General features: G+C 42.1%; 1 protein-coding gene, 1 non-coding gene and 1 pseudogene across 3 annotated transcripts; 2 read left to right on the top strand and 1 right to left on the bottom strand.

Moving 5' to 3' along the window:
• Positions 1 to 1,782: 1,782 nt before the first annotated feature.
• On the top strand, positions 1,783 to 12,873 carry Trappc6b (trafficking protein particle complex subunit 6B). 2 transcript variants are annotated; one of them, NM_001106733.1, is given in 6 exon segments: positions 1,783 to 2,036; positions 4,469 to 4,536; positions 5,884 to 6,001; positions 7,316 to 7,399; positions 11,412 to 11,505; positions 12,332 to 12,873. In NM_001106733.1, coding segments are annotated over 6 exon segments (477 nt in total). In that variant the 5' UTR covers positions 1,783 to 1,955; the 3' UTR covers positions 12,364 to 12,873.
• A 3,191-nt stretch (positions 12,874 to 16,064) lies between these two features.
• U2l3 (U2 spliceosomal RNA like 3) lies at positions 16,065 to 16,255 on the bottom strand. The gene has a single exon (XR_015623549.1). It is a non-coding gene; the product is annotated as a U2 spliceosomal RNA (small nuclear RNA).
• Cyp51a1-ps1 (cytochrome P450, family 51, subfamily a, polypeptide 1, pseudogene 1) lies at positions 19,618 to 21,769 on the top strand (annotated as a pseudogene).

Genomic DNA, 21,985 nt, shown 5'->3' with positions numbered 1-21,985 from the left:
GCTCACATTTTCTTTTTTATTTAATTTAGAACCCCAGCCCATACTAGTGTAACCCACATTTAGAGTAGGTCTTCCCCACCTCAATAGCCCCAATCTAGAAACCCACAGACAAGTCCAAAGGTTTGCCCCCTAAGTGACTTTAGATCCTGTCAAAGGATAATATTCACCATGACATCTACTATTATTTCGGTTCTAGAACTGTCATCTGGAAATTCCTTTGAAATAATGTAACATTTTGTTATTGTAACCAATTTGAGAAAACTGATGTTTTTTTTTTTCTTTTCTTTTCTTTTTTTCGGAGCTGGGGACCGAAAAAGGACCCCAGGGCCTTGTGCTTGCTAGGCAAGCGCTCTACCACTGAGCTAAATCCCCAATCCCTGTTTTTTTTATTAGATATATTTCTTTATTTACATTTCAAATGTTATTCCCTTTCCCAGTTTCCTGTCCACAAGCCCCCATCCCCTCCCCCTCCTGAAAACTAGTGTTAATAGGGGAGACAACGAAATAACTGGAGGAAAATCTTATTTCATGGGCTGGGGATTTAGCTCAGTGGTAGAGCGCTTACCTAGGAAGCGCAAGGCCCTGGGTTCGGTCCCCAGCTCCGAAAAAAAAAAAATCTTATTTCATGAATTATGGAGAAAAGAACTAACTAATCACATAGCTGACAGAGTAATAACACTTGTAGGACTAAGAGTCCAATATAGAAGGAACATTAGAAACCAGAAGTATGACATCAGTTTAGGCTGGACTTCAAAAAAACCAAAGCCAACCAATCAACCAACCAACCAGCCAACCAACCAGCCAACCAACCAGCCAACCAACCAAACACCTCCAGACTAGTCAGTCTTAGCAACACTAACATATATGCTTAGTACGCAGGAGGTCCCACCTCCACATAAAAGTAAAGGTCAGGTGCAGTGGTGTGCACCTGTAATTCTAGAATTTAGGTGTTGGGGGCAGAGGGATTAGGAATTCAGGACCAGCCCTGATACAGGGCTGATAACAGTTTGATAGAGAATGAGATTCTGTATCAAACAAAACCAAATAAAATTGTGAAGAATCTTAAAAAAGTGTCGTATGACTAAGCATGCTGGTTTGTACCTATAGAAATTGTCCTAGCACAGATGGTGTCCTTATGTACACCATTTTTGTGACACCTGCAAAACCTTCAGCCTTTTTTTCTCTTCTGCTTTATTGAGGCAGGGTTTCTTTGTGTGCCCCCGGCTGTCCAGAAACTAGCTCTGTACATCAGGCTAGCCTCGAACTTGAGATATACTTGCCTCTGCCAGAACATTTTACCTAGTCTTCATAATGATTATATTTTCCTAATTGTGTCTTGTGGGTTTTTGTTCTTATACCACTCTCAATTGTTCCTTAAATCCAACTCTCCAAAATCTTTGAAGGCAAGATGGCTTTTTACGTTTCAGGCCTCTGCATCCTGAACTAAAGGCTTCTGCACTACCTGGCCAAAAAAAACCAGTATCTTTCTGTAATTTATGCTGGTCTCCAACTAAAGGCAATCCTCCCGCTTCAGCTCTCAGGGTGCTAGGATTATATGCATGAACCACCACGCCAGACTTTCAAGTCAGACCCTTAGTTCTTTATCCTCTAGCCCCATGCGCCTTGACTCCGCCACATCCCGGATAAAAGGCTTTTTTTTATCTGAGCACAGGCAGCCTTGTTAAGTACCAGCCCACCTAGCGTAGAGCAGGGTGCCGGAAGTTGCTCATCCCAGCCCGGAAGTTGCTCACGCCCCACACCCTGCCGGAACGCCGGGTCATAGGGTTGTCATAGGGTCTCAAAGGCCCAGTGGCGGCCGCCCTGGGGAGGGGCGCGGTCCACAGCGGCCTTAGGACCGGGGTAGGCCGCGGCGCACAGCGTGCGACGCGGGGTAACGGGAACCTCGAGTCCCGCACTAATTGGAGCCGACTCGGCGCTGGAGGGATCGGCGGGAAATGGCGGACGAGGCGTTGTTTTTGCTTCTCCATAACGAGATGGTGTCCGGAGTATATAAGTCCGCCGAGCAGGGGGAAGTGGTGAGTGCCGCCACGCACCCTGGGGTCATGCAGCGACACTTGCTTCCATTCCTCTCCCGCCCCGCGAACGTAGACGCCCAGTAGGTTAGACCGAAGTGGTCCACCTAGAGGCATCCCACAGAATATAATCTGTCTGTCGGCTGTCTCCTCCGAGATTGAATCTTTCATCCATTTCTGTTTTGTCTTCAGTTTGGTGTGTTCGTGTCCGTATGTTCCTTTGAGTGCATGCCGCAGAATTTTATTCTTGACCTTGTTAATATTTACCTAGAGTTTAAATTTTACCGAGAGCTGATTTTGACATTCCTGCCTATTTCCTGCTGCTCCCAACAGTTTTAGAGCCCCACTACAGACTGTCCCTGGAAGACCTTTCTCCTATCTTGATTCAGGATACCACTTTACACAACTCCAGGGCCAAAGCCTGAAGAACCTTGGGGTTAAAGCAAAGAAACGTTGCAAGGTTTTTAGCAACAATTATGAAACCACTTAAATTTATTACTTAAAATACTTAGTGTTCATTAAGTCAGAGCTGGTTTTAGGAGTTACTTTCCAAGATGACTTTCCTATTCCAGTGGTCTCTGTGACTTCCACTACAGCATTCCATGGCCAGAGCCAGGAGGTGCCTGAAGGTTATGGTGCAGCCCACCCTCTTCAGCTTCAGAAATCTCAAAGTTGACCTCAAGACTCAGGCTTGGCTGGATAAGCAAGTGGATATGCAGATAGATCAGACACCAGGCTGTTACTGCCTCTGATGAGTACATGGAACCCCTAGATGATGCAGAAAACATTCTTAAAGTCAAGAAAACAACAAGGTCTCATACTCAAAGGAGATAATATCCGTCTGCTACCAAGTGTTTTCCAGCTAGAAATGGTCAAGGAATCCAGTGAGGTAGAAGACAATGAGTGTTTTTAAAGGCATCTTCTATTGGGAGCACAGTGTATGTGGATGGGTATTGTCTGTGTACTGATTCTGTTCTTGGTCCCTGAGCAGGCCAGAAAGGTGAGAGAAGTTCTGGAGTCAGTTGTCTATTTCTGTCAGGTGGGTTCCAGGGCTCAGTGCATGTTTCAGTCTCTAACAAAGAGTCCAGCACCTTTACCCAGTGAGCCATCTCACTGGCTTTTTTTTTTCCTTCTTCTAATTGAAAGAATTTTTTTATGTGTATGGATGTTTTGCTTGTATATGTCTATACATTATTATCTATGCCTGGGGAGGCCAGAAGAAGGCATCAGATTCCCCCAGAACTGAAGTTACAGATGATTGTGAGTTGCTGTGTGGATGCTGGGAGTTGAATCCAGGTCCTCTGGAAGAGCAGCCAGAGCTCTTAAAGGCTAAGTCATGTGTCTTAGCCCCCTGCTATTGTTCTAAGCTCAGGAATAGTTCTGTTAGCTGTTAAGAGAAAAACAGCATGACGGACAAGCTATGTCAGCTGCTGCCAGGAGAAGGGAAATGAAAATAAGAGAGAACACCAATTTGGTTCATAGTAGTTAAGTAGACAGGCACGTAGCAAGTGGAGAGGGGCTTCAGAAAACTAGTGAAAAGCCCAGAGTCCTGGGAAAGCCTGCCTGCTTTGGGCCGGTATCTAAGAAAAAGTAAGAGAAGTAAAAGAAAAGCTTTCAGTAACTTAGAAAAGGGGCGGGCTCTCGGGCATTAGCCCCACAGTGCTAGGTGACTGAAGCAGCTGCAAGTGTCTGCCCCATTTTTTAAAACATACACTTTAAAATTTTTACGTATTTATCTTCTGCGCATGAATTTTTTTCTCCCCTGCGTGTTGTGCAACGAGTGCATGCCTGGTGCCTGAGAAGGCCAGACAAATGTCATCAGATCCCCTGGGACTGGAGTTATATGTTGTTGTGAGCTGTTATGTGGTGGTTGGCGATTTAACCTAGGTCCTCTGGCAGGGCAGTCAGTGAATTTAACTGCTGAGCCATTTCTCTTAGAATGTATGTGTGCATGTGCGAATGTCATCTTCAATTTATATTTTAGCATTTCAAAATTGTCACTGTATATACTAGCGGAAGACTCCCCTGATAAAGGTGCCGGATTCCTGGGACCCACGTGGTGGTGGAAGTAACAAACCAGCTCAAACGGTTTGTCCTCTGACTCCCACATGTGCATTGTGAGCACATAGAACACACACACAAGTACATGTAAGACAAATTTAGGACTGTTAAGTTGCCTACTTACAAAGGATTTCTTTACTTCCTGAGCCTCATATGATGGGAAGAGAGAACTAATGCTCAGAGGTTTCCTCTTCCTTCCACCTGGAGCATTTCCGCTCCACCCCTCCACTGAGCCAGCAGGGTTGGTGCCAGTGCCTGCCTGTGCCTGCTGAGCCATCTTCCTGTCCTCTGAGTTCTCTGCTACTGGTTTAAAATACACATGTCTTAGGAGTCTAAGAGTATTCAAAATCACTTTTTGTTTTGTTTTTTAATAGGAAAATGGACGGTGTATTACTAAGCTGGAAAACATGGGGTTTCGAGTGGGACAAGGATTGATAGAAAGGTGAGCAGTGTGGATTTGAGAATTTTCTTCCAGGTAGGTTATGAACCCAGAAGATCCATTTCAAACCATTGCACAGAGCATACTTTGATTTTAATTCCCAGTTTTTAATTTTCATTGTTATAGTTGATAGATTGAAAATTACTGTTAAGGGGCTGCTGGTATATCAGTAGTAGATCATGCGTTGTGCAAGCACAAGGCCCTGAGTTCCATTACAGAAAATAAAATCCTCGTTAGAACTGGTCTTAGTTAAATTCTGTTTATGGACATGGCCTTGTGTGTAACCTATCTGGGTGCCACATAACCACTCTTGTGGTCATCCCCAAGGACTGGGATTGTAACTGTTCTCTGGATGCCCAGCTTCACTTTCTATGTTTCGGCAATTGAGGAAGACCTGGTTTACATGTATAATTTTTATTTTTTTTATTTTTTTTATTTTTTTGGTTCTATTTTTCGGAGCTGGGGACCGAACCCAGGGCCTTGCGCTTCCTAGGCAAGCGCTCTACCACTGAGCTAAATCCCCAACCCCTACATGTATAATTTTTAATGAAAACAATAATATATTGAGATACCTATTTGTAGTCTCATTGCATTTTTTGCTTATGGCTTAGTAGATTTTTAAAATCTAAATGGAATTTTGTTTAACTGCATAGGAATAGAAAAATGTGTGTTTATGGGTTACGTTTTGTTTTTCAAGGCAGGGTTTTTCTGTGTAGCCTTGGCTGTTCTGGAACTCATTCTGTAGACCAGGCTGGCCTAGAGCTCACAAAGATTCTTCTGCTTCTGCTTCTGCTTCTGCTTCTTAAGTGCTGACTGAAAAGGCACGACACCATCACCTCACCTGGCTGGATCACTTATTTTTCCCTGAGTTTATAAATAGTTGAATTTATATTAGATAAATTTTACATAATAATAATTCAGTCATTCATCTATCTATCCATCCATCCATCTATCCATCCATCCATCTATTTATTTTTGAGATAGAGTCTCATACTGTAGCCCAGCCTGCACTGGAACTAATGTAGCACAGGTTGACTTCAAACCTGTGAAGCAAGCGCAGCCTTCAGAGAGTTTAAATTCTAGGCCCAAACCACCATGCTCATCTAGGTGTCTTTTGCTGCTCATTCGATAGTTTGAAGTGTAACAGCAAGTATGGCTGGCTGATAGCTAAAAGTCTCTTGAGCTCCATAATCATATAAAGGCTGCAGACGCAGTGAGGTGAGATTGTGACTGTAACTAAATGTAGGAATTAGTTAATAATTTGCTCCTCTTGGGAGAGTAAGAAAAAAACTTCCTCCTTTGTTTTCTTTGGGAGAAATATATTGTATTACTTCTAATTGATCTTCTTAGGTTTACAAAAGATACTGCAAGGTTCAAGGATGAATTAGACATCATGAAGTTCATATGTAAAGATTTTTGGACTACGGTATTCAAGAAACAAATTGACAATCTAAGGACAAATCATCAGGTATTTAGATAAACCTTTGCTGTTGTTTCTAAGACCTATTTCTTAAAAGTCACTAAATGTTCTTCCTATCAGTTCTTAGCTGTTATTGTGTGTGTGTGTGTGTGAGTGCAGGAGGTGTTTCTCCAGGATCCAGTTCAGATTGTGAGGCTTGCGCTGCTCTTACTCACTGAGCTCTCTTTGTTGGCCCTTACTTTGTTATTTAAATTAGATTACTTTGAGGATTTATTTTTATGTATGTGCCTGCATACATGAAAGCATTTTGTATATTCAGTGCCCAGAATAAGGTCAGATCCCTGGCAACTGCAGTTACCAAGGGTTGTGACTGCAGTGTGCATGTTGGGCACTGAACCTAATCTTCATAGCTGAGTCATCTTTCTTACCAACCCACTAGAATTTGTTCTGAAGTAAACTTTATGTTCTTCTAATGTTATTGAGAAGTCAGTCTTTATGTCTAGTAGGGTAAAGTAAATAAGGAGAGGGCAGCAGTTCTCAGTAATTATAGCTATTTCTTTCCTTTAGTTACAGAAGTTGTGTTAAAATTTAAAATGTAGCAAATGGGGGCTGGAAAGATGGCTCAGTGGTTAATTGCATTTATTGCTCTTCCAGAGGATCTGAGTGTCATTCCCATCACCCGTGACAAGTGTCTCAGAGCCTTCTGAAAGTTCAGCTCCAGGATTCAATGAGTCTGGCTTCTTTGGGAATCTGTGTGCATGCACACACATATACACATAAACACATAATTAAAAAAAAAAATATCTCAGGTGCTCACACCTGCCCGTGATTCCAGCTCCAGGCTCCAGGGGATCTTTTCTCATCTCAGTGAGCAGCTGCACTAGCACATGCCTTTACACAGACATAAAGACACACACAGATAATTCAAAAAAGATGAATCCTGGCTGGAGAGATGGCTCAGTGGTTCCAGAGGTCCTGAGTTCAATTCCCATCAACCACATGGTGGCTTATAACCATTTGTAACAGGATTCAATACCCTCTTCTCGTGTGTCTGATGCCAGCTAGAATGTACTCATATACAGAAAATAAATAATTCTTTTAAAAAAAATCTTAAAAAAGGACTTGCTTGGGTATGCCGTGGTTGGTTTATATTCTATTGATTATTTCTATTCTATTGATTGATTGATTGATTGATTGATTGGCCGACTTACCTACCTGCCTAACCAGAGACTCAATCTGTAGCTCCCTGCTGACTCTGTGGTGGAATCGTAGACATGGGAACCGAACCTGCCTAGGGTGAGGTAATCTTCACGGACGCCAGGCTGCACTGACTTTTCATACTGCTTTTGTATTTTGAAACAGGGCATATATGTGCTTCAGGACAACAAATTTCGACTACTCATTCAGCTGTCTGCAGGAAAACAGTATTTAGAACATGCATCCAAGGTATTTAATGGAATTTGGTTTTGTACTGAAAAAAGGAATTACAGGGAAAATTACAAAATCAATCACAACAGATTCAAATTAAACATAGTGATTTTAGCAATTCATTGAGAAGCTTGAGTTCTTAAGTTTATGTTCCTTTTTCTTCTTCAAGGAGAGGGAAGTTTGTAGGCCCCCTTCCTCTTTTAGAGAATTATTTATTTTATGTATATGAGTACACTGTAGCTGTCTTCAGACACACCAGAAGAGGGCATCAGATCTCATTACAGATCTATTTATATGGTTGTGAGCCATCATGTAGTTGCTGGGAATTGAACACAGGATTTTTGGAAGAGCAGTCAGTGAGCCATCTTTCCAGCCCCAAGTACATGTTCTTAAGTAATCTTTTTATTAAAGCAGATCATTTTTTTCCTATTTTATTTTATTATTTTAGTGTACCAGTGTTTTCGCCTCCTTTAATACTGTGCACATTATGTGCCTAATGCCTGAGGAGGTGGTGAGTTCCTATGTGCTGGGAATTAAAGTCAGGTCCTTTGCAAGAACAGTAAGTGTACTTAGCCCCTGAGCCAACTCTCCAGCTCCCTCTTTTTTCCTTAACCAAATTAAAAATCCAAGTTAAAAGTGTCCATTAATAAACTGCTCCAATAAGTAGTGTTTACTTGTATCATTTTGTTCCAGTAAAAATAAAAATGGACCGGTGGTTACTGGATCTAGTGTGGCACCACACCATGCTACCCCAGGCATTCTATAGCCTAGCACGGCTTCCAGAACTGAGACTGGTTGTCTCTCTGCCAGCCGGGAACTTTGCTCACACCCCCTGTAGCCCAGTTTCAAAGCTCTAGAAACTTGTAGTTTAACAATTAGATTTATATGTTAAATTCTCAATCTATAATACGTCCAAACAATAAATTCACTGTCAATTAATAAAGATAGAAACCGCCCATGTAGACAAGATAAATTGACCCAGTCCACCTGGGTCTGGATCATCCTGCTCCGTGGTCTCCATCTTGATTTCTCCCGCTTCTCCTCCTGACCATCCTTCCTAGACATCCCCGCCTACCCTTCCTTCTCATCCAGTGATAGACTTTGCCTTATCCTGTACCTGCTTTGCTGCATAATGACATCATTTTACACCATTTTGTTTAGGCCATTTTCTCTGCAACAGGAGACATGTTGACCATCAGCTCCTGTGTATCTGAGTCATGCAGTAGAGACCAATAAGAGAAACACTACTTCTGAGTGCCAGGAAATGCAGACTTGTTACTCATTCCTTAATATGATGTGGTCATGGGGTTGGGGATTTAGCTCAGTGGTAGAGTGCTTGCCTAGCAAGCGCAAGGCCCTGGGTTCGGTCCCCAGCTCCGAAAAAAAAAAATGATGTGGTCACCTCAGTAAAGATACTCGGACATGCAGACATTACCTGGGCCGAATTAGTTAACTTCAGAGTTTATCATCATCTTTGGTAGGCTAAAATGTTTAAGAACTGTAATTGTCATTTGTTTGTAAAAGTTTATTTTACATTAAGTATATCTATGTTTCTAGACCTTAGTCTTACAACAATATCAGTGAATAAACAGGTGGACTAAAGAAAAGTAACAAATTTCAGGTTTTTGCTGTTTCTTTTGCTTTGTATTTTTTCTTTTTGTTTTTTTGTTTGTTTGTTTTTTGAAGTAGAGACAGGATCTCACTATGTAGCCTGGCTAGTCTGATACTTGATGGTTAGACTAGACTGGCCTGGAACTCAAAAGAGATGGTCTGCCTCTGCCTCTGGGGTGCTAGGAATAAAGACCTGTGTCACTATGTCTGTTAGAATAACGAATGTTAATATATGAGTTCCTTCAAAAGAATGAATATATCTAGGGAAGTATAACTTGTTATTTATCTATAATTACTTGCTCATACCTTAATTTTTTTATTAATTTTTAAAACTATCATACAAAATAGGTTTCATGATTCCTCTTTTATGTACACTTTGTTCTTGCTGGTTTTCCTCGCCCCTGCCTCCCCCTCCCTGTGCTGACTCCACTAATGAAGTAGCCTGCCATCTGCCTTCATGACACATGTTTCATATTGCCCTTTTTTATTTCTCTCCCATATCAGAAATTGTTTGCAGATATAGTAATGATGTTTTTATGGTTAATATATGTGTTTTGTTATTTTTCTTTTTATTAATCACATTTTACTATTTTTAGTTCTCATTTAACTTTGAGATATCTTAATTTCTTCAGCTTTGAAGAATGAGTTAATTTTTTTCTGGGGGACTGGATTGATGGTTTGGTAGTTAAGAGCCCTTACCATATAGCCCAATCTGATCTCCTGCTTTTAATAACCCTCTTGCCTGACCCTCTCCAGTGCTAAAATTATAACCAAGCACCAGCTTCATAGTTCTGCTATAAGGCTTTTGTGTTATTTTGTTTGTGTGTTTGAGACAGGGTTTCTCTGTGTAGTCCCGGCTATCTGGGCACTCACCAGTGTGTGTGCTGCCAATGCCTGGCCTAGGCATAAGTTTTAAACAAGATGAGATGTTTTCCTGTTTTTTTTTTTTTTTTTTTTTTTTTGAGTTCTTATAATTCTATGTCCCTTCAAATGCTTATTTCACCTTAGTCCCTTCCAGCCTCCCAATACTAGGTAGGAGATAAAGGTTAGAGGAGAAAGGGGGCTAGACCTCTTTAGACTACTTGCTGATTAGGGACATTAAGCCCTTGGGGCAAGGCCAATCTTCCTCGTGAGAATGTCTTCAACTTCTCTTTGCTCACTTGACAGCGGGGAAACAACAGCAAGCAGGAGGAGCAGCACTTTTCGTGGAACACCCACCTTTCTCCCTCCAGGGATGGGCATAGTGGGTTCTGGAAAACCTCTCAAAAGTTCCCAGAATCCCAAACGTAAACTATCTGCAACTGGAAAATCCATGCCCCTGCTATCGAATGAGACAGAGAAAAAGCATAATCGCTTGCCTGACTCAGCCTCTTATCCCACAGCTGGGATTAAAACAAAGACATATTCACATAACTGGATTCTTAAAGAAATGAAAACTCTAGCTACCATGTGGTTGTTGGAAGCTGGCTGTGGTAGCACGTTCCTATAATCTCAGTACTTGGGAGATAAAAGCACAAAGACATAGTATGCTTGAGGCCTGACTGACCTATATGAGACACTGACTCAAAAGGTGAAAAAACAAAAAGAAAAGTGTAGAGTCTTTGCTTAGTCAGCTACATTTATAAGAGGGTGAAACAGGCGAGAAATGAGGACGCTAAAGTGATTAGAGAAAGAACTGACTAAGTGTTGTACTGCAAGTGTCTAGTTAGATCCCTGCACACAGCGTGGAGAACGCTTACAAGCCATGTCTGCTGTTCCGTGAACTAAATGAATTTCTCTGCTTTTGTTACTACACTAGATTCAGAGTCTTACTGTGCAGCACCAGATTGGTCAAGCTTAAATCATGTGTGTCCCTGCTTTAGTTACAGTTAGATTTACTTCTAACAGCTCTTTCACCATAGCTCTGCTGTTCCTTTCTTTTGCATTAGTGGTGTGTGTGTGTGTGTGTGTGTGCGTGTGTGTGTGTGTGTGTTGCGGGGGGGGGGTCCCTATATGTTGCTCAGATTGGCTTCCAGTTCTTGCCTCAAGAAATGCTCCTCCAGCCTTAGCCCGAGTATTGATAGTACAGGTGTGTACTACCATTGGCTTTTCATGCCTTTTTTCCTTTTGGTTTTGTGAGGTAGGGTTTCACTGTGTAGCTCTGGCTGTCTTAGAACTCACTGTGTAGTTCAGGCTAGCCTCCAACTCACAGAGACCTGCCTGCCCCTGCTTCCCGAGTGCTGGGGTTAAAGCCAGCGTCACAGCTCCTCCTCCCTTGCCCTTTGCTACTGCTCTCACCTCCTTGTCATCCTCTTCTTCTGTTCTCCCTTATAAACACAGCAGTGCTTTCTTGATGCCATAGCTTAAAAGCAGCTCCGTGTTTATCAGTAGCTTCATTGCTTCAGTAATAGTAAATCTTTACTTTTTCCCTCCTTTTTAGTATCTAGCGTTTACATGTGGCTTAATCAGAGGTGGCTTGTCAAACTTGGGAATAAAAAGTATTGTGACAGCTGAAGTATCTTCAATGCCTGCCTGTAAGTTTAATGTATTTGTCTTATATATACATATATATTTCACTTTCTCTTTTAAACCTAGAGGAAACTAAAAATGTTGACACCTTCACTTCAGTGTCCTGTATCTCACATTTATGTATTATCTTCTCCCTGAAGCTGCTAACGAAGAATAAGATTGAGTTGAATTTTACTGTATTACTTTTCTGCCCATTGACAAAGTAGTAATGAAATACTCAGACTCACCAAGCATGGTGACTCACACCTTCAATCCCAGCATTCAGGAAACAGAGGCAGGTCAATCTTGGTAAGTTTGAAGCTTGCCTGATCTGGTCAACATGCTGAGCCCCAAGCCAGGGCTACATAGTAAGACCCTGTCTCAAAACAGAGAAAGAAAGGGAGGGAGAGGGGAGAGAGAGAGAAAGGAAACAGAGATATAGAGACAGACCTAGGATGTAGGAAAGACACCTCCTCATAAAACAGATAATTATGCGGTGGGCTAGACTTTATTGAATACCTTAAGGACTGTGAAAAGACCTCTGACATAGCAAGTTCTTTTTTTTTTTAAGATATATTTATTTTATTTATAAGTACACTGTGGTTGTCTACAGACACACCAGAAGAGGGCATCAGATCCCATTACAGATGGTCATGAGCCACCATGTGGTTGCTGGGAATTGAACTCAGGACCTCTGGAAGAGCAGCCAGTGCTCTTAACCATTGAGCCATGTCTCCAGCCCCATAGCAAGTTCTTTGAGTGAAACGACTTCCTGAATAGACATGAGTATGTGTGCTTGATTTCCTTAGGCCTGAAGTCAAAGAATAATGGTTGGTTCTGCTTCCCTTTCAGGCAAATTCCAGGTGATGATACAGAAGCTGTAGAGTGAGGTGATGGCTCCTGGGCAGAGCATTGCGCGTCCTGATTTCACCTTCTCGTTGGATATCTGCGTTGGAGCAAATCGTTAGCTCTCCAGAGTCACTAGAGCAAATCAAAGTAGATACAGGTCCTTTGACATAAACTAACTGAACTGTTCAAAGCAATTTCAGTGAACTAAACGCCAAGATGCCAGGCTCTTCATTTTAAACATCTTTATTTCCGTAGTATGATAAGCATTTAACCATCAATTGGGAAGTGAAACTCAGGGTGTGTTGAATTGCTGTATAAAAAAGTACGTGTCAATCAGAATAGTTTGTGTTCAAATGACCAAAATTTGTTGAAGTATAAATCTGTTTTAGTTATTTAAAACAAACCACTATGTTAAATTAAGCTTCATTTTTATTGTATTGCTTATAATTTATTTCTGTCAAGAGAACTCCTATGCTTATATAAGGATTTCATTTATACATTGTGTATATATGTGTATATATAAATACATGCATTACTGTCTAAATTGCTTGAAAGTTTAATTTACTTTAATAGATTTCAGTCCTTAAGCTTCCACTGATTTAATCAAAGTGAAATGTAGATTAGTTTAATTGTGAATTTGGTAACTCTATTAGGTGGGGTGTGCGCGCGCGCGAGCTCGCAAGAGTGAGAGAGAGAGAGAGAGAGCGTAAGAGCACTTTGTGAGAGTATAGTAGGCCAGAAGATGGCGTTGGATGGATCTCTTGGAACTGAAATTAGAGATGATTGAGAGCTGTCCAATATGAGTGCTGGGAACTGAACTTTTGTCCTCTGCAAGAGCACTATGTACTCTTAACTACTGAGCCATCTCTCCAGCCCCTGTATCAATTTTCTGTCTGTTCTGTTGATGAAACCTCCGCTGATTCCTGGCTGGGCAAGTCTAAATTCCCAGCACCAGCATTTTGTTCACAGCCTAACTAGGATTTGTTGTTGTTTTTTTGTTTTTTGTTTTTTGTTTTTTTTTCTTTTTTTCGGAGCTGGGGACTGAACCCAGGGCCTTGCACTTGCTAGGCAAGCGCTCTACCGCTGAGCTAAATCCCCAACCCCTGGATTTGTTTTTTTTTTTTTTTTTAAATCATTGCTGTCCTGCCTGGTGAGACAGAATCTCGGTGTGATTTTATTTTGCAGTACTCTTCTGACCAGTGTTGAGATTTTTCGTATGCTCATTGGTCATTGCATGTCATCATTTTGAGAACTGTATGCTCACTTCATAGTTAATGTATGTTCAGTTAGTTGTAGCCCAAAAGAAACTATTTTTAGTAGAAACAAGGGTTAAGTTGGTCAAGAGATAATAAAGAAAACTTGAATATGCTTTTTCTTGAGGTTATAGCAAACTTAAAAGGTTTACATATAAAATTAAAAAGTACTACAGAAAATATTAGGTTACCTTTATGAACTTCTGGTAAATGCCTTTCCAAAGCAAAAGTAGAAAAATTGGTAAAGGGAAACAGCAAAAAGGCTAACCCAAGCCTCCATATTAGTTAGGTCTCCACTGCTGCAATGAAAACTCTGACCAAGACCAGCCTGGGCAGGAAAGAGCTTACCTGACTTACCTGCCTTGAGCCTTAATCTGCTGAGAGAGGTCAAGTAAGCAACTTGAAGGCAGGAACTGAAACAGAAGCCATGGAGGAATGAGGTTTACCATCTTGCTTCTTGTGGCTTGCTCAGCTGCTTATATAACCCAGGACAACTGCCCAAAGGTGGTACTGCTCACAGTGGGCTGGACCCTCCTACATCAGTCATTAATCAAGAGAGCGCCATACACACTTGCTTACAAACTAGTCTAATAGAGGCATTTTCTCAACTGAAGTTCGCTCTTCCTATATGACTGTAGCTTATGTCAAGTTGACCAAAAAAAAAAAAAAAAAAAAAAAAAAAAAAATCTAACCAGTACATCTTTTCTACAAATGCTAGGACAATAATACCCATATGCAAAAGTATACACCAGTTAGCTAAGACTTAAACAGAAAAACTAAAGATTAGATGTTGATACTGAAAAAACAAAAGAGCTCCTACAGTTCAGCAGAACGCAGTGTGACTGAAAATGGCTAGGACTGAGTAGATGTTTCTCAAAGAAAGAGTGCAAATGACCAAGTGAATATGAAAGCATGCTCAGCTCTGGAAGGCTCACCATTGCACAGGAAAATGCAAACAAATAGCATATTCCTTTCCAGAGCTTAGGAAGGCCAGTATATATGATTAATATATTTGTATATGTGTGTGTGTGTGTGTGTGTGTGTGTGTGTGTATAAAACAAATGTTCCTGACAGTGTCCAGTCATTAAACAAAAAGGGAGGAAATTACAAGTGTCATTTTCATTTTCACTAAGCAGCTGTCATAGGCCTTTTGCTCTATTCAGATACAAATTTTGAGTAGATGCTGGGTAGTGATGGTGCACACCTTTAATCCTAGTACTTAGGAGGCACAGGTCTAACAGAGTGAGTTCCAGGTCAGCCCAGATTACACAGAAAAACCCTGTCTCAAAGAAACTAACAACAAAACAAAGGGTGTGTGTGTGTGTGTGTGTGTGTGTGTGTAGATGAAATCTTAAAAAAAAATTCAAGGGGGCTGGAGAGATGGCTCAGTGGTTAAGAGCACTGACTGATCTTCCAAAGGTCTTGAGTTCAATTCCCAGCAACCACAAGGTGGCTCACAACCATCTGTAATGGGATCTGATGCCCTCTTCTGGTGTGTCTGAAGACAGCACTGGTGTACTCATATACCTAAAGTAAATAATTCTTTAAAATTTTTCAAATTAAATTATGGGTGTCTGCCTGAGTGTAGATGTGTGCACTTGAGGGGATGTGCTGGAAAGTAAGATGCACGGGACCCTTGACGCTGTAAACTACCTGATGACAGCTGCCCTATATGGGTTCTGGGAACTGCAAGCACTCTGGACCATTGAGCCATCTCCCCAGTTCAAGAAGCTTTTTTTTTTTTCCTTTTTTTCCTTTTTTTCTTTTTTTCAGAGCTGGGGACCGAACCCAGGGCCTTGTGGTTGCTAAGCAAGCGCTCTTACCACTGAGCTAAATCCCCAACCCCTCAAGAAGCTTTTAATGGTCCTTGGCAGCTTATGTTTCCTCCTTGCTTGGCAACAGCACATGGTGTCAGACAATGGGGGTCAGTCATCTGCAGAGTCTTAACACCCCCATGCAGGCCTCAGGGACTTTGACTCTGTATTAGAGATCTTCCAAGCACACACAGGTATTAGTCATATACTGGTCATCCTAGGTGCTATGAAGTATATCTTATGGTTTTGTTTGCATTTTTCCTGTGCAATGGTGAGCATCCCAGTGCTAAGCATGTTTTCATATTCAATGGTCATTTGTGAACATCTGTGCAGTTGTAACCGTTTTCAATCAGGTTATTTTCTGCTACTAAGTTGTAGAAAGTGGCTTCTTCAATCTGACTGCAGCTGACATCACAGTTTACTGGAGTGTTAAGGATTTTTTGTAGGCCTAAAAACCTATAAAAAATACTAGCACTCCTCCTGAGACCGGATTCTAAAGATTCTTAAAATGTCTCCTACCTCCAAGTGCTGGGGTTATAAACATACGCTACCATGCCTAACTACATCAAAGCCAAGACTTTGCATACTTTTTTTTTGGAAATGCTAACACCCATTGAAAAGAAGCTCTTGTCTTTATAAGCCTATTATTTAACAAACATTGCTCCCCAGGAGGGGTGCACCATTCCTGGAAATACTGCAATACCAGGTCGATGCGTGGAGTGGATGGAGCAAGCTCCTATTCCAACTCCTAGTACCAAAAATCCATTTAATATATTGTCCTCAGATAGAGGACATATCAGATATTAAACTGATAAGAACAGATACTACACTTGATCTTAGCCAAAAGGCCGAGAAGCGATACCAGGTCACTACCACTAAGCACTGCCCTGCGCCCACGAGACACACAAACATCGTGGTGACCTTTTGCAACTCTCACTTCCCACCTCCCCGGTGGCTCCTTCCTACTCCCGTCCGCATCTGCGTCCCCCACACCTCACTCCTTCTCCAGCACTCACAGCTTCAACTACAATTTCCACGAGCCGGGCTTTCCCAGCGTTCCCGCGTGCTCCTGCGGGGTTTGATTTGCATGCCTCGCCCTCTCTGGAGGGGCGTGGCAACGCACGCGCTGCCTAGCCAGAAACATTTACTGGATCACAATGTTGAAATACTAGAGCAGGCAGCATGGGGGTCTACCTCTTGATCTACTAAGTGAGTCTATCTAACTTGCTTATACAATTAGAGAAAGGTGTGTTTAGGCCAATCACAGCCGTGGAAGCTGTGTTGGCCTTATTTGCTGCCTAAGGTTTTTAGTACTGATTCATAGCCATGGGGGTTATGTTTGGACCAATCAGAGCTTTGCCTTTTTAGCGTCTTTTGTTAGACCGCGGGGAAAGTGATCCCTCTCTAAGATAGGTTGCATGGACACCTAAAGGTCACCGAGGCTTGTGATAGCAAAACATCTTATGTAAATTGTTTCAAACAGCCTGGCCGATGCTTTGCTTTTGGGAGCAGAGGCAATTACCTGTAATCGTTGTGTATGTTTTCGAAAAAGATTTTTTTTTAGGTTATAACCACATCATATCTTCCCATCCATTCTTCCCTCCAAACCCTCACACATATCCACCCCTCTTTGCTCTTTGTCCATGGCCTCTTTTTTTTTTTTCTTCAGTAGTTTGCATTTCTTAAGGCATCTGAGGAAGCTGGTGCTGCCGTATGGGTAGTCTAACCACTGTTTGACTTATAGTCCTCAAGACAGCCAGGGTGGTAAGGTAGAATCTAATAGACCTTGACCATTTCCAGGTACTCAAAGAGATGTTTAGACCGTTACCCCAAACATTAACATTAGCCTTGGCCCTGAACTTAACTTTCTAAAGGACAGAAACTACATACTCTACACCCATTGCAGATATAATAGGTGGATCGTCCTGCTCTTCCCCTCAAGAATATAATGCGGTCCTTTCTGTATGAATGTTCACTTAACGCGTGCATTTGGACTGATCACTGTGGGTGTTTAGTACTTCACTGACATCCTACTAGCCTCATGCCTGGACAGTCTGGGAAGGTCCTCAACAGTAACTCCCATGCTGCTAGGATAAATGGTATTTATCCAAAAGAATTGAAATGAAGACTCCTGAAGTGGTCATCGCCATGTTCACTACATTCCTCACAAGAGTCAACAGTAAGTATATAGGAATGAGGACACAAAGCAAATGTGATATATACATATGAAACACTAATGAGTCTTTGAAAAGGAATTCTTAGGACTGTGGATCTAGAGGACTGGGTAGAGAGCTTGCCTAGTGCATGAAATTGGATTTCACCCTAGCACAATAAACCAAACATGATGGTGCCCATCCTTCCATTGCTTGGTAGGTAGAGTCAGGAGGATCAAAAGTTCAAGGTTGTCCACCTGTATGCAGCAGCTGTCATCTTTGTGGGGTTGGAAACTAGAATGTTCTACGTGACACTTAAACTTGGATGAATTTTGCAAGTGTGTGCTAAATGAAATAAGCCACTCACTCTTCCCATTAAGATCCTAAATCCAGCCACACTGACAATGAAAATTAATCATCAAAAACTCCAATCCTTAGCTTGACAACCTGATTCATTACTTTAATAAGATTTTATCATGCTAAAGTCTTATTTTCATCCGATAATACAAAATTCAATGTGGAGTTTGTGGAGGGATAACTGGGAAGTGGGATATCATTTGAGATGTAAACGAATGGAATTATTAATATGAAAATAAAAAAAATCACCAAAACCAAAATCCAATTAATCCATTTCTACAAATGCCCATAATTGTTCCAAAGTTCAATTAGGCTCCTGAAACTCAATGAAATCTCTTATGAATTCCTATAAAATACAAGTAATTTATTTGTAACATGTCACAGTGTATATGTTCCTATTACAAAAGGGAGGGACAGGGACAAAACCATGAGAGACGGGACCAAGGCAAGACTAAAATCTATCAGGGCAAATATCCTCCACCTCCATGTTCGGCACCTACGGAATCACGGATGTTCTAAAGAACTTGGGTAGGGCTGAAGAGACGGCTCAGTGGTTAAGAGCACTGACTGCTCTTCCAGAGATCCTGAATTCAAATCCCAGCAAACACATGGTGGCTCACAACCGTCTGTAATGGATCAGATGCCCTCTTCTGGTGTGTCTGAAGAGATCCACATTGTACTTATATACATAAAATAAATAAATCTTAAAAACAAAGAACTTGGGTAACTTTGTTTCTCCAGCTCTGATATCTATGGCATATTCTAACTTCTCTTGTGCCAGCTCCACTCCATGTCTGTAACTCTCCTTAGTTGATGTCCTATGGTCCTGGCATCTACAATATCCTTGGCTCTCCACTGCAACTTAGACCTAACTCTCAGTTTCATGAACTAGTTGATGATCTTGCCGCTTATTGCTTGGCCTTAGTCTGGAACCTTATACATAATTACTGGTACATGCCTATAATCTTACCATTCAGGAAGCAGAGGCAGGAAGTTCATTAATCTGCCTGGGCTACAGAAAAAGAATTTGTTCAAAATAACAAACCCTCAAACAATCTGGGTGTGGAGGCACACGCCTGAAATTCCAACACTCAGGCGGATCGGGAATTCAAACATTCTCAGCTACATAAGTTTAAGGCCAGCATGTGATACACATATGAGCTACTGTCTCAAAAGATTAAAAACAAAATATAATAAAAATAAGTTTTGAAGCTTGGAATGGTATTGCATGTCTTTAATCCCAGCATTCAGGATGCTGAGGTATACGGATGATACAAGTTTGAGGCCAGTATTTGTTACATATCTTGCTGGCTAGTTTTATGTCAACCTGACACAAATTATACCCATCAGCAAGGCGAAATCCTCAACAGGGAAAATGCCACCGTAAGACCAGGCTGTAAGCAGAGAAGCCTGGAAGGCATTTTCTTAATTAGTAACATAGGTGGGACATCTCTGGACTGGTCCTGGGTTCTGTATGATAGAATTCTGAGCAAGCCAGTAAGCACCACTTCTCTGTGACCTCTGCATCAGCCCCTGCCTCCAGGTTTCAGACCTTCTTCCGGGTTCCAACCCTGATCTCCTTTGATGATGAACTGTGTGATTTGACATAGAAGCAGAAGACAGATAAATCCTTTTCTTCCCAAGTTGCTTTTGGTAATGGTGTTTTATCAGAGCAACAGAAGGTTGCTGTTGCTAAGAAAGAAAGTGGTACCCCGAGGCCGGGGCCGCCTCCCGCCGCCTACCTGCCAGCTTCTGCTCCATCTTTCCCGAGAAGCGGCAGCGACCTCGGCCTCCAGCTTACCGGGCGGATCGAAGCAGCGCTCGGGATGGTACTGCTGGGCTTGCTGCAGTCAGGCGGCTCGGTGCTCGGGCAGGCGATGGAGCAGGTGACAGGAGGCAACCTGCTTTCCACGCTGCTCATCGCCTGCGCCTTCACGCTCAGCCTTGTCTACCTGTTCCGCCTCGCAGTGGGCCACATGGTCCAGCTGCCCGCTGGAGCGGAAAGTCCGCCATGTATTTACTCTCCAATTCCGTTCCTTGGCCATGCGATAGCGTTTGGAAAAAGTCCAATTGAGTTCCTGGAAAATGCATATGAGAAGTCCGGACCTGTGTTTAGCTTTACCATGGTGGGCAAGACCTTCACTTACCTTTTGGGGAGCGATGCAGCCGCACTGCTCTTCAACAGTAAGAACGAAGACCTGAATGCGGAAGAAGTCTACGGTCGGCTGACAACACCCGTGTTTGGGAAGGGAGTTGCATACGATGTGCCAAATGCAGTTTTCCTGGAACACAAGAAAATACTAAAAAGCGGCCTTAACATAGCCCACTTCAAGCAGTATGTTTCTATCACTGAAAAAGAAGCGAAGGAGTACTTTAAAAGTTGGGGAGAAAGCGGAGAAAGAAATGTGTTTGAAGCGCTGTCTGAGCTCATAATTTTAACAGCTAGCCATTGTTTACACGGAAAGGAAATTAGGAGTCAACTCAACGAGAAGGTGGCTCAGCTGTATGCAGACCTGGATGGAGGCTTTAGCCACGCTGCCTGGCTGTTGCCAGGTTGGCTGCCTCTGCCAAGTTTCAGGCGCAGGGACAGAGCCCATCGAGAGATCAAGAATATTTTCTACAAGGCCATCCAGAAACGTAGGCTGTCAAAAGAACCAGCCGAGGACATTCTTCAAACTTTACTGGATTCTACATACAAGGATGGGCGTCCTCTGACAGACGACGTGATAGCAGGGATGCTCATCGGACTGCTGCTGGCCGGACACCAGTGCCTGGATGGGCTTCTTTCTGGTCAGAGATAAACCACTCCAAGGCAAATGCTACTTAGAACAGAAAGCAGTGTGCGGCGAGGATCTGCCTCCCTTAACTTATGAGTAGTTGAAGGATCTGAATTTACTTGATAGATGCATAAAAGAAACACTAAGACTGAGGCCTCCTATAATGACCATGATGAGAATGGCCAAGACCCCTCAGAATGTGGCTGGGTGCACCATTCCTCCAGGACATCAGGTGTGTGTTTCTCCAACTGTCAATCAAAGACTGAAAGACTCCTGGGTAGAACGCTTGGACTTCAATCCTGACCGATACTTACAGGGTAACCCAGCGTCGGGAGAGAAGTTTGCCTATGTGCCATTTGGAGCTGGGCGCCATCATTGTATTGGAGAAAATTTTGCATATGTTCAAATTAAGACAATTTGGTCCACTATGCTTCATTTATATGAATTTGACCTCATCAATGGATATTTTCTCAGTGTGAATTATACAACAATGATTCATACCCCAGAAAACCCAGTAATCCGTTACAAAATGAAGAAAGGAACAAGGAGCCAGTGTGGAGACGGGACTGCAAGCTGCAGCTTGGCAGAGAATGAAGCTTTGACACAGCTTTCATACTGTTTTTTAAGTGTGTGGTTCTGAAAGCCAGTTTGATTTTAATGTTTTATTAACCCGGTGATTTTTGTCAGATCTAATGGCATTTGAAACAGTTATAATAGTTCTGATAGGATTTCAGGGAAGCCAAATTTATGTTAGAAATCGTTTAGGGGAGCCTCGGTATTCAGAGATGATACAGAATATAGCATTCAGGTAATTAACTTCAGAAGCACACATTGCCATAGGGAGATGCCAGCTTGGAACTAGTTTGGGAAGTTTTAAAGCCTAGTCAGATGCTACAGAGGCAATGGGTTATTTGTGTAGTTGGGCCACTTCTGTGCATAAAGATGTGAGAGGGTGAAGGATAAGTTCTCTGCGAAGCTTTAGATGGTGTGACGTGCCCTTTGCAATGTTAACTGAGAGCAGCACTCCAGCAAGATGGCAGCGATCTTGGACCTTACCTTGATAACCTTATTTCCTAAAAATAATAAATACTAAAGAATACTTAAGTATGTTGCTGGTTCCAGAAAAATTAAAAAAAGAAAGAAAGAAAGAAAGAAAGAAAGAAAGAAATTGTACCAGGAGTGGGGTATTGTTTTGTCAGACCTGGCAATGGGGATTGAAAAAAAGCCATGAATTTTCAAAACGTGGTGAACTTTTATGTGAGAGCTTGGAAAATAAGAGTGTTGAGAGAAATGCAGACGCTAG

This window comes from Rattus norvegicus, chromosome 6 (assembly GCF_021556685.1).
Source record: "Rattus norvegicus strain SHRSP/BbbUtx chromosome 6, alternate assembly SHRSP_T2T, whole genome shotgun sequence".
NCBI classification, from domain to species: Eukaryota; Metazoa; Chordata; class Mammalia; order Rodentia; family Muridae; genus Rattus; species Rattus norvegicus.
This window is presented reverse-complemented; position numbering and strand designations above follow the sequence as displayed.

What these genes read in the sequence shown, in the direction of transcription:
- Trappc6b (XM_087552675.1), top strand. Translation starts at nt 5,927, where the DNA reads ATGAAGTTCATATGTAAAGATTTTTGGACTACGGTATTCAAGAAACAA. An exon ending in ATCTAAGGACAAATCATCAG is followed by an intron (nt 6,002 to 7,315) that starts GTATTTAGATAA and finishes ATTTTGAAACAG; the next exon opens with GGCATATATGTGCTTCAGGA. An exon ending in ATTTAGAACATGCATCCAAG is followed by an intron (nt 7,400 to 11,411) that starts GTATTTAATGGA and finishes CCTCCTTTTTAG; the next exon opens with TATCTAGCGTTTACATGTGG.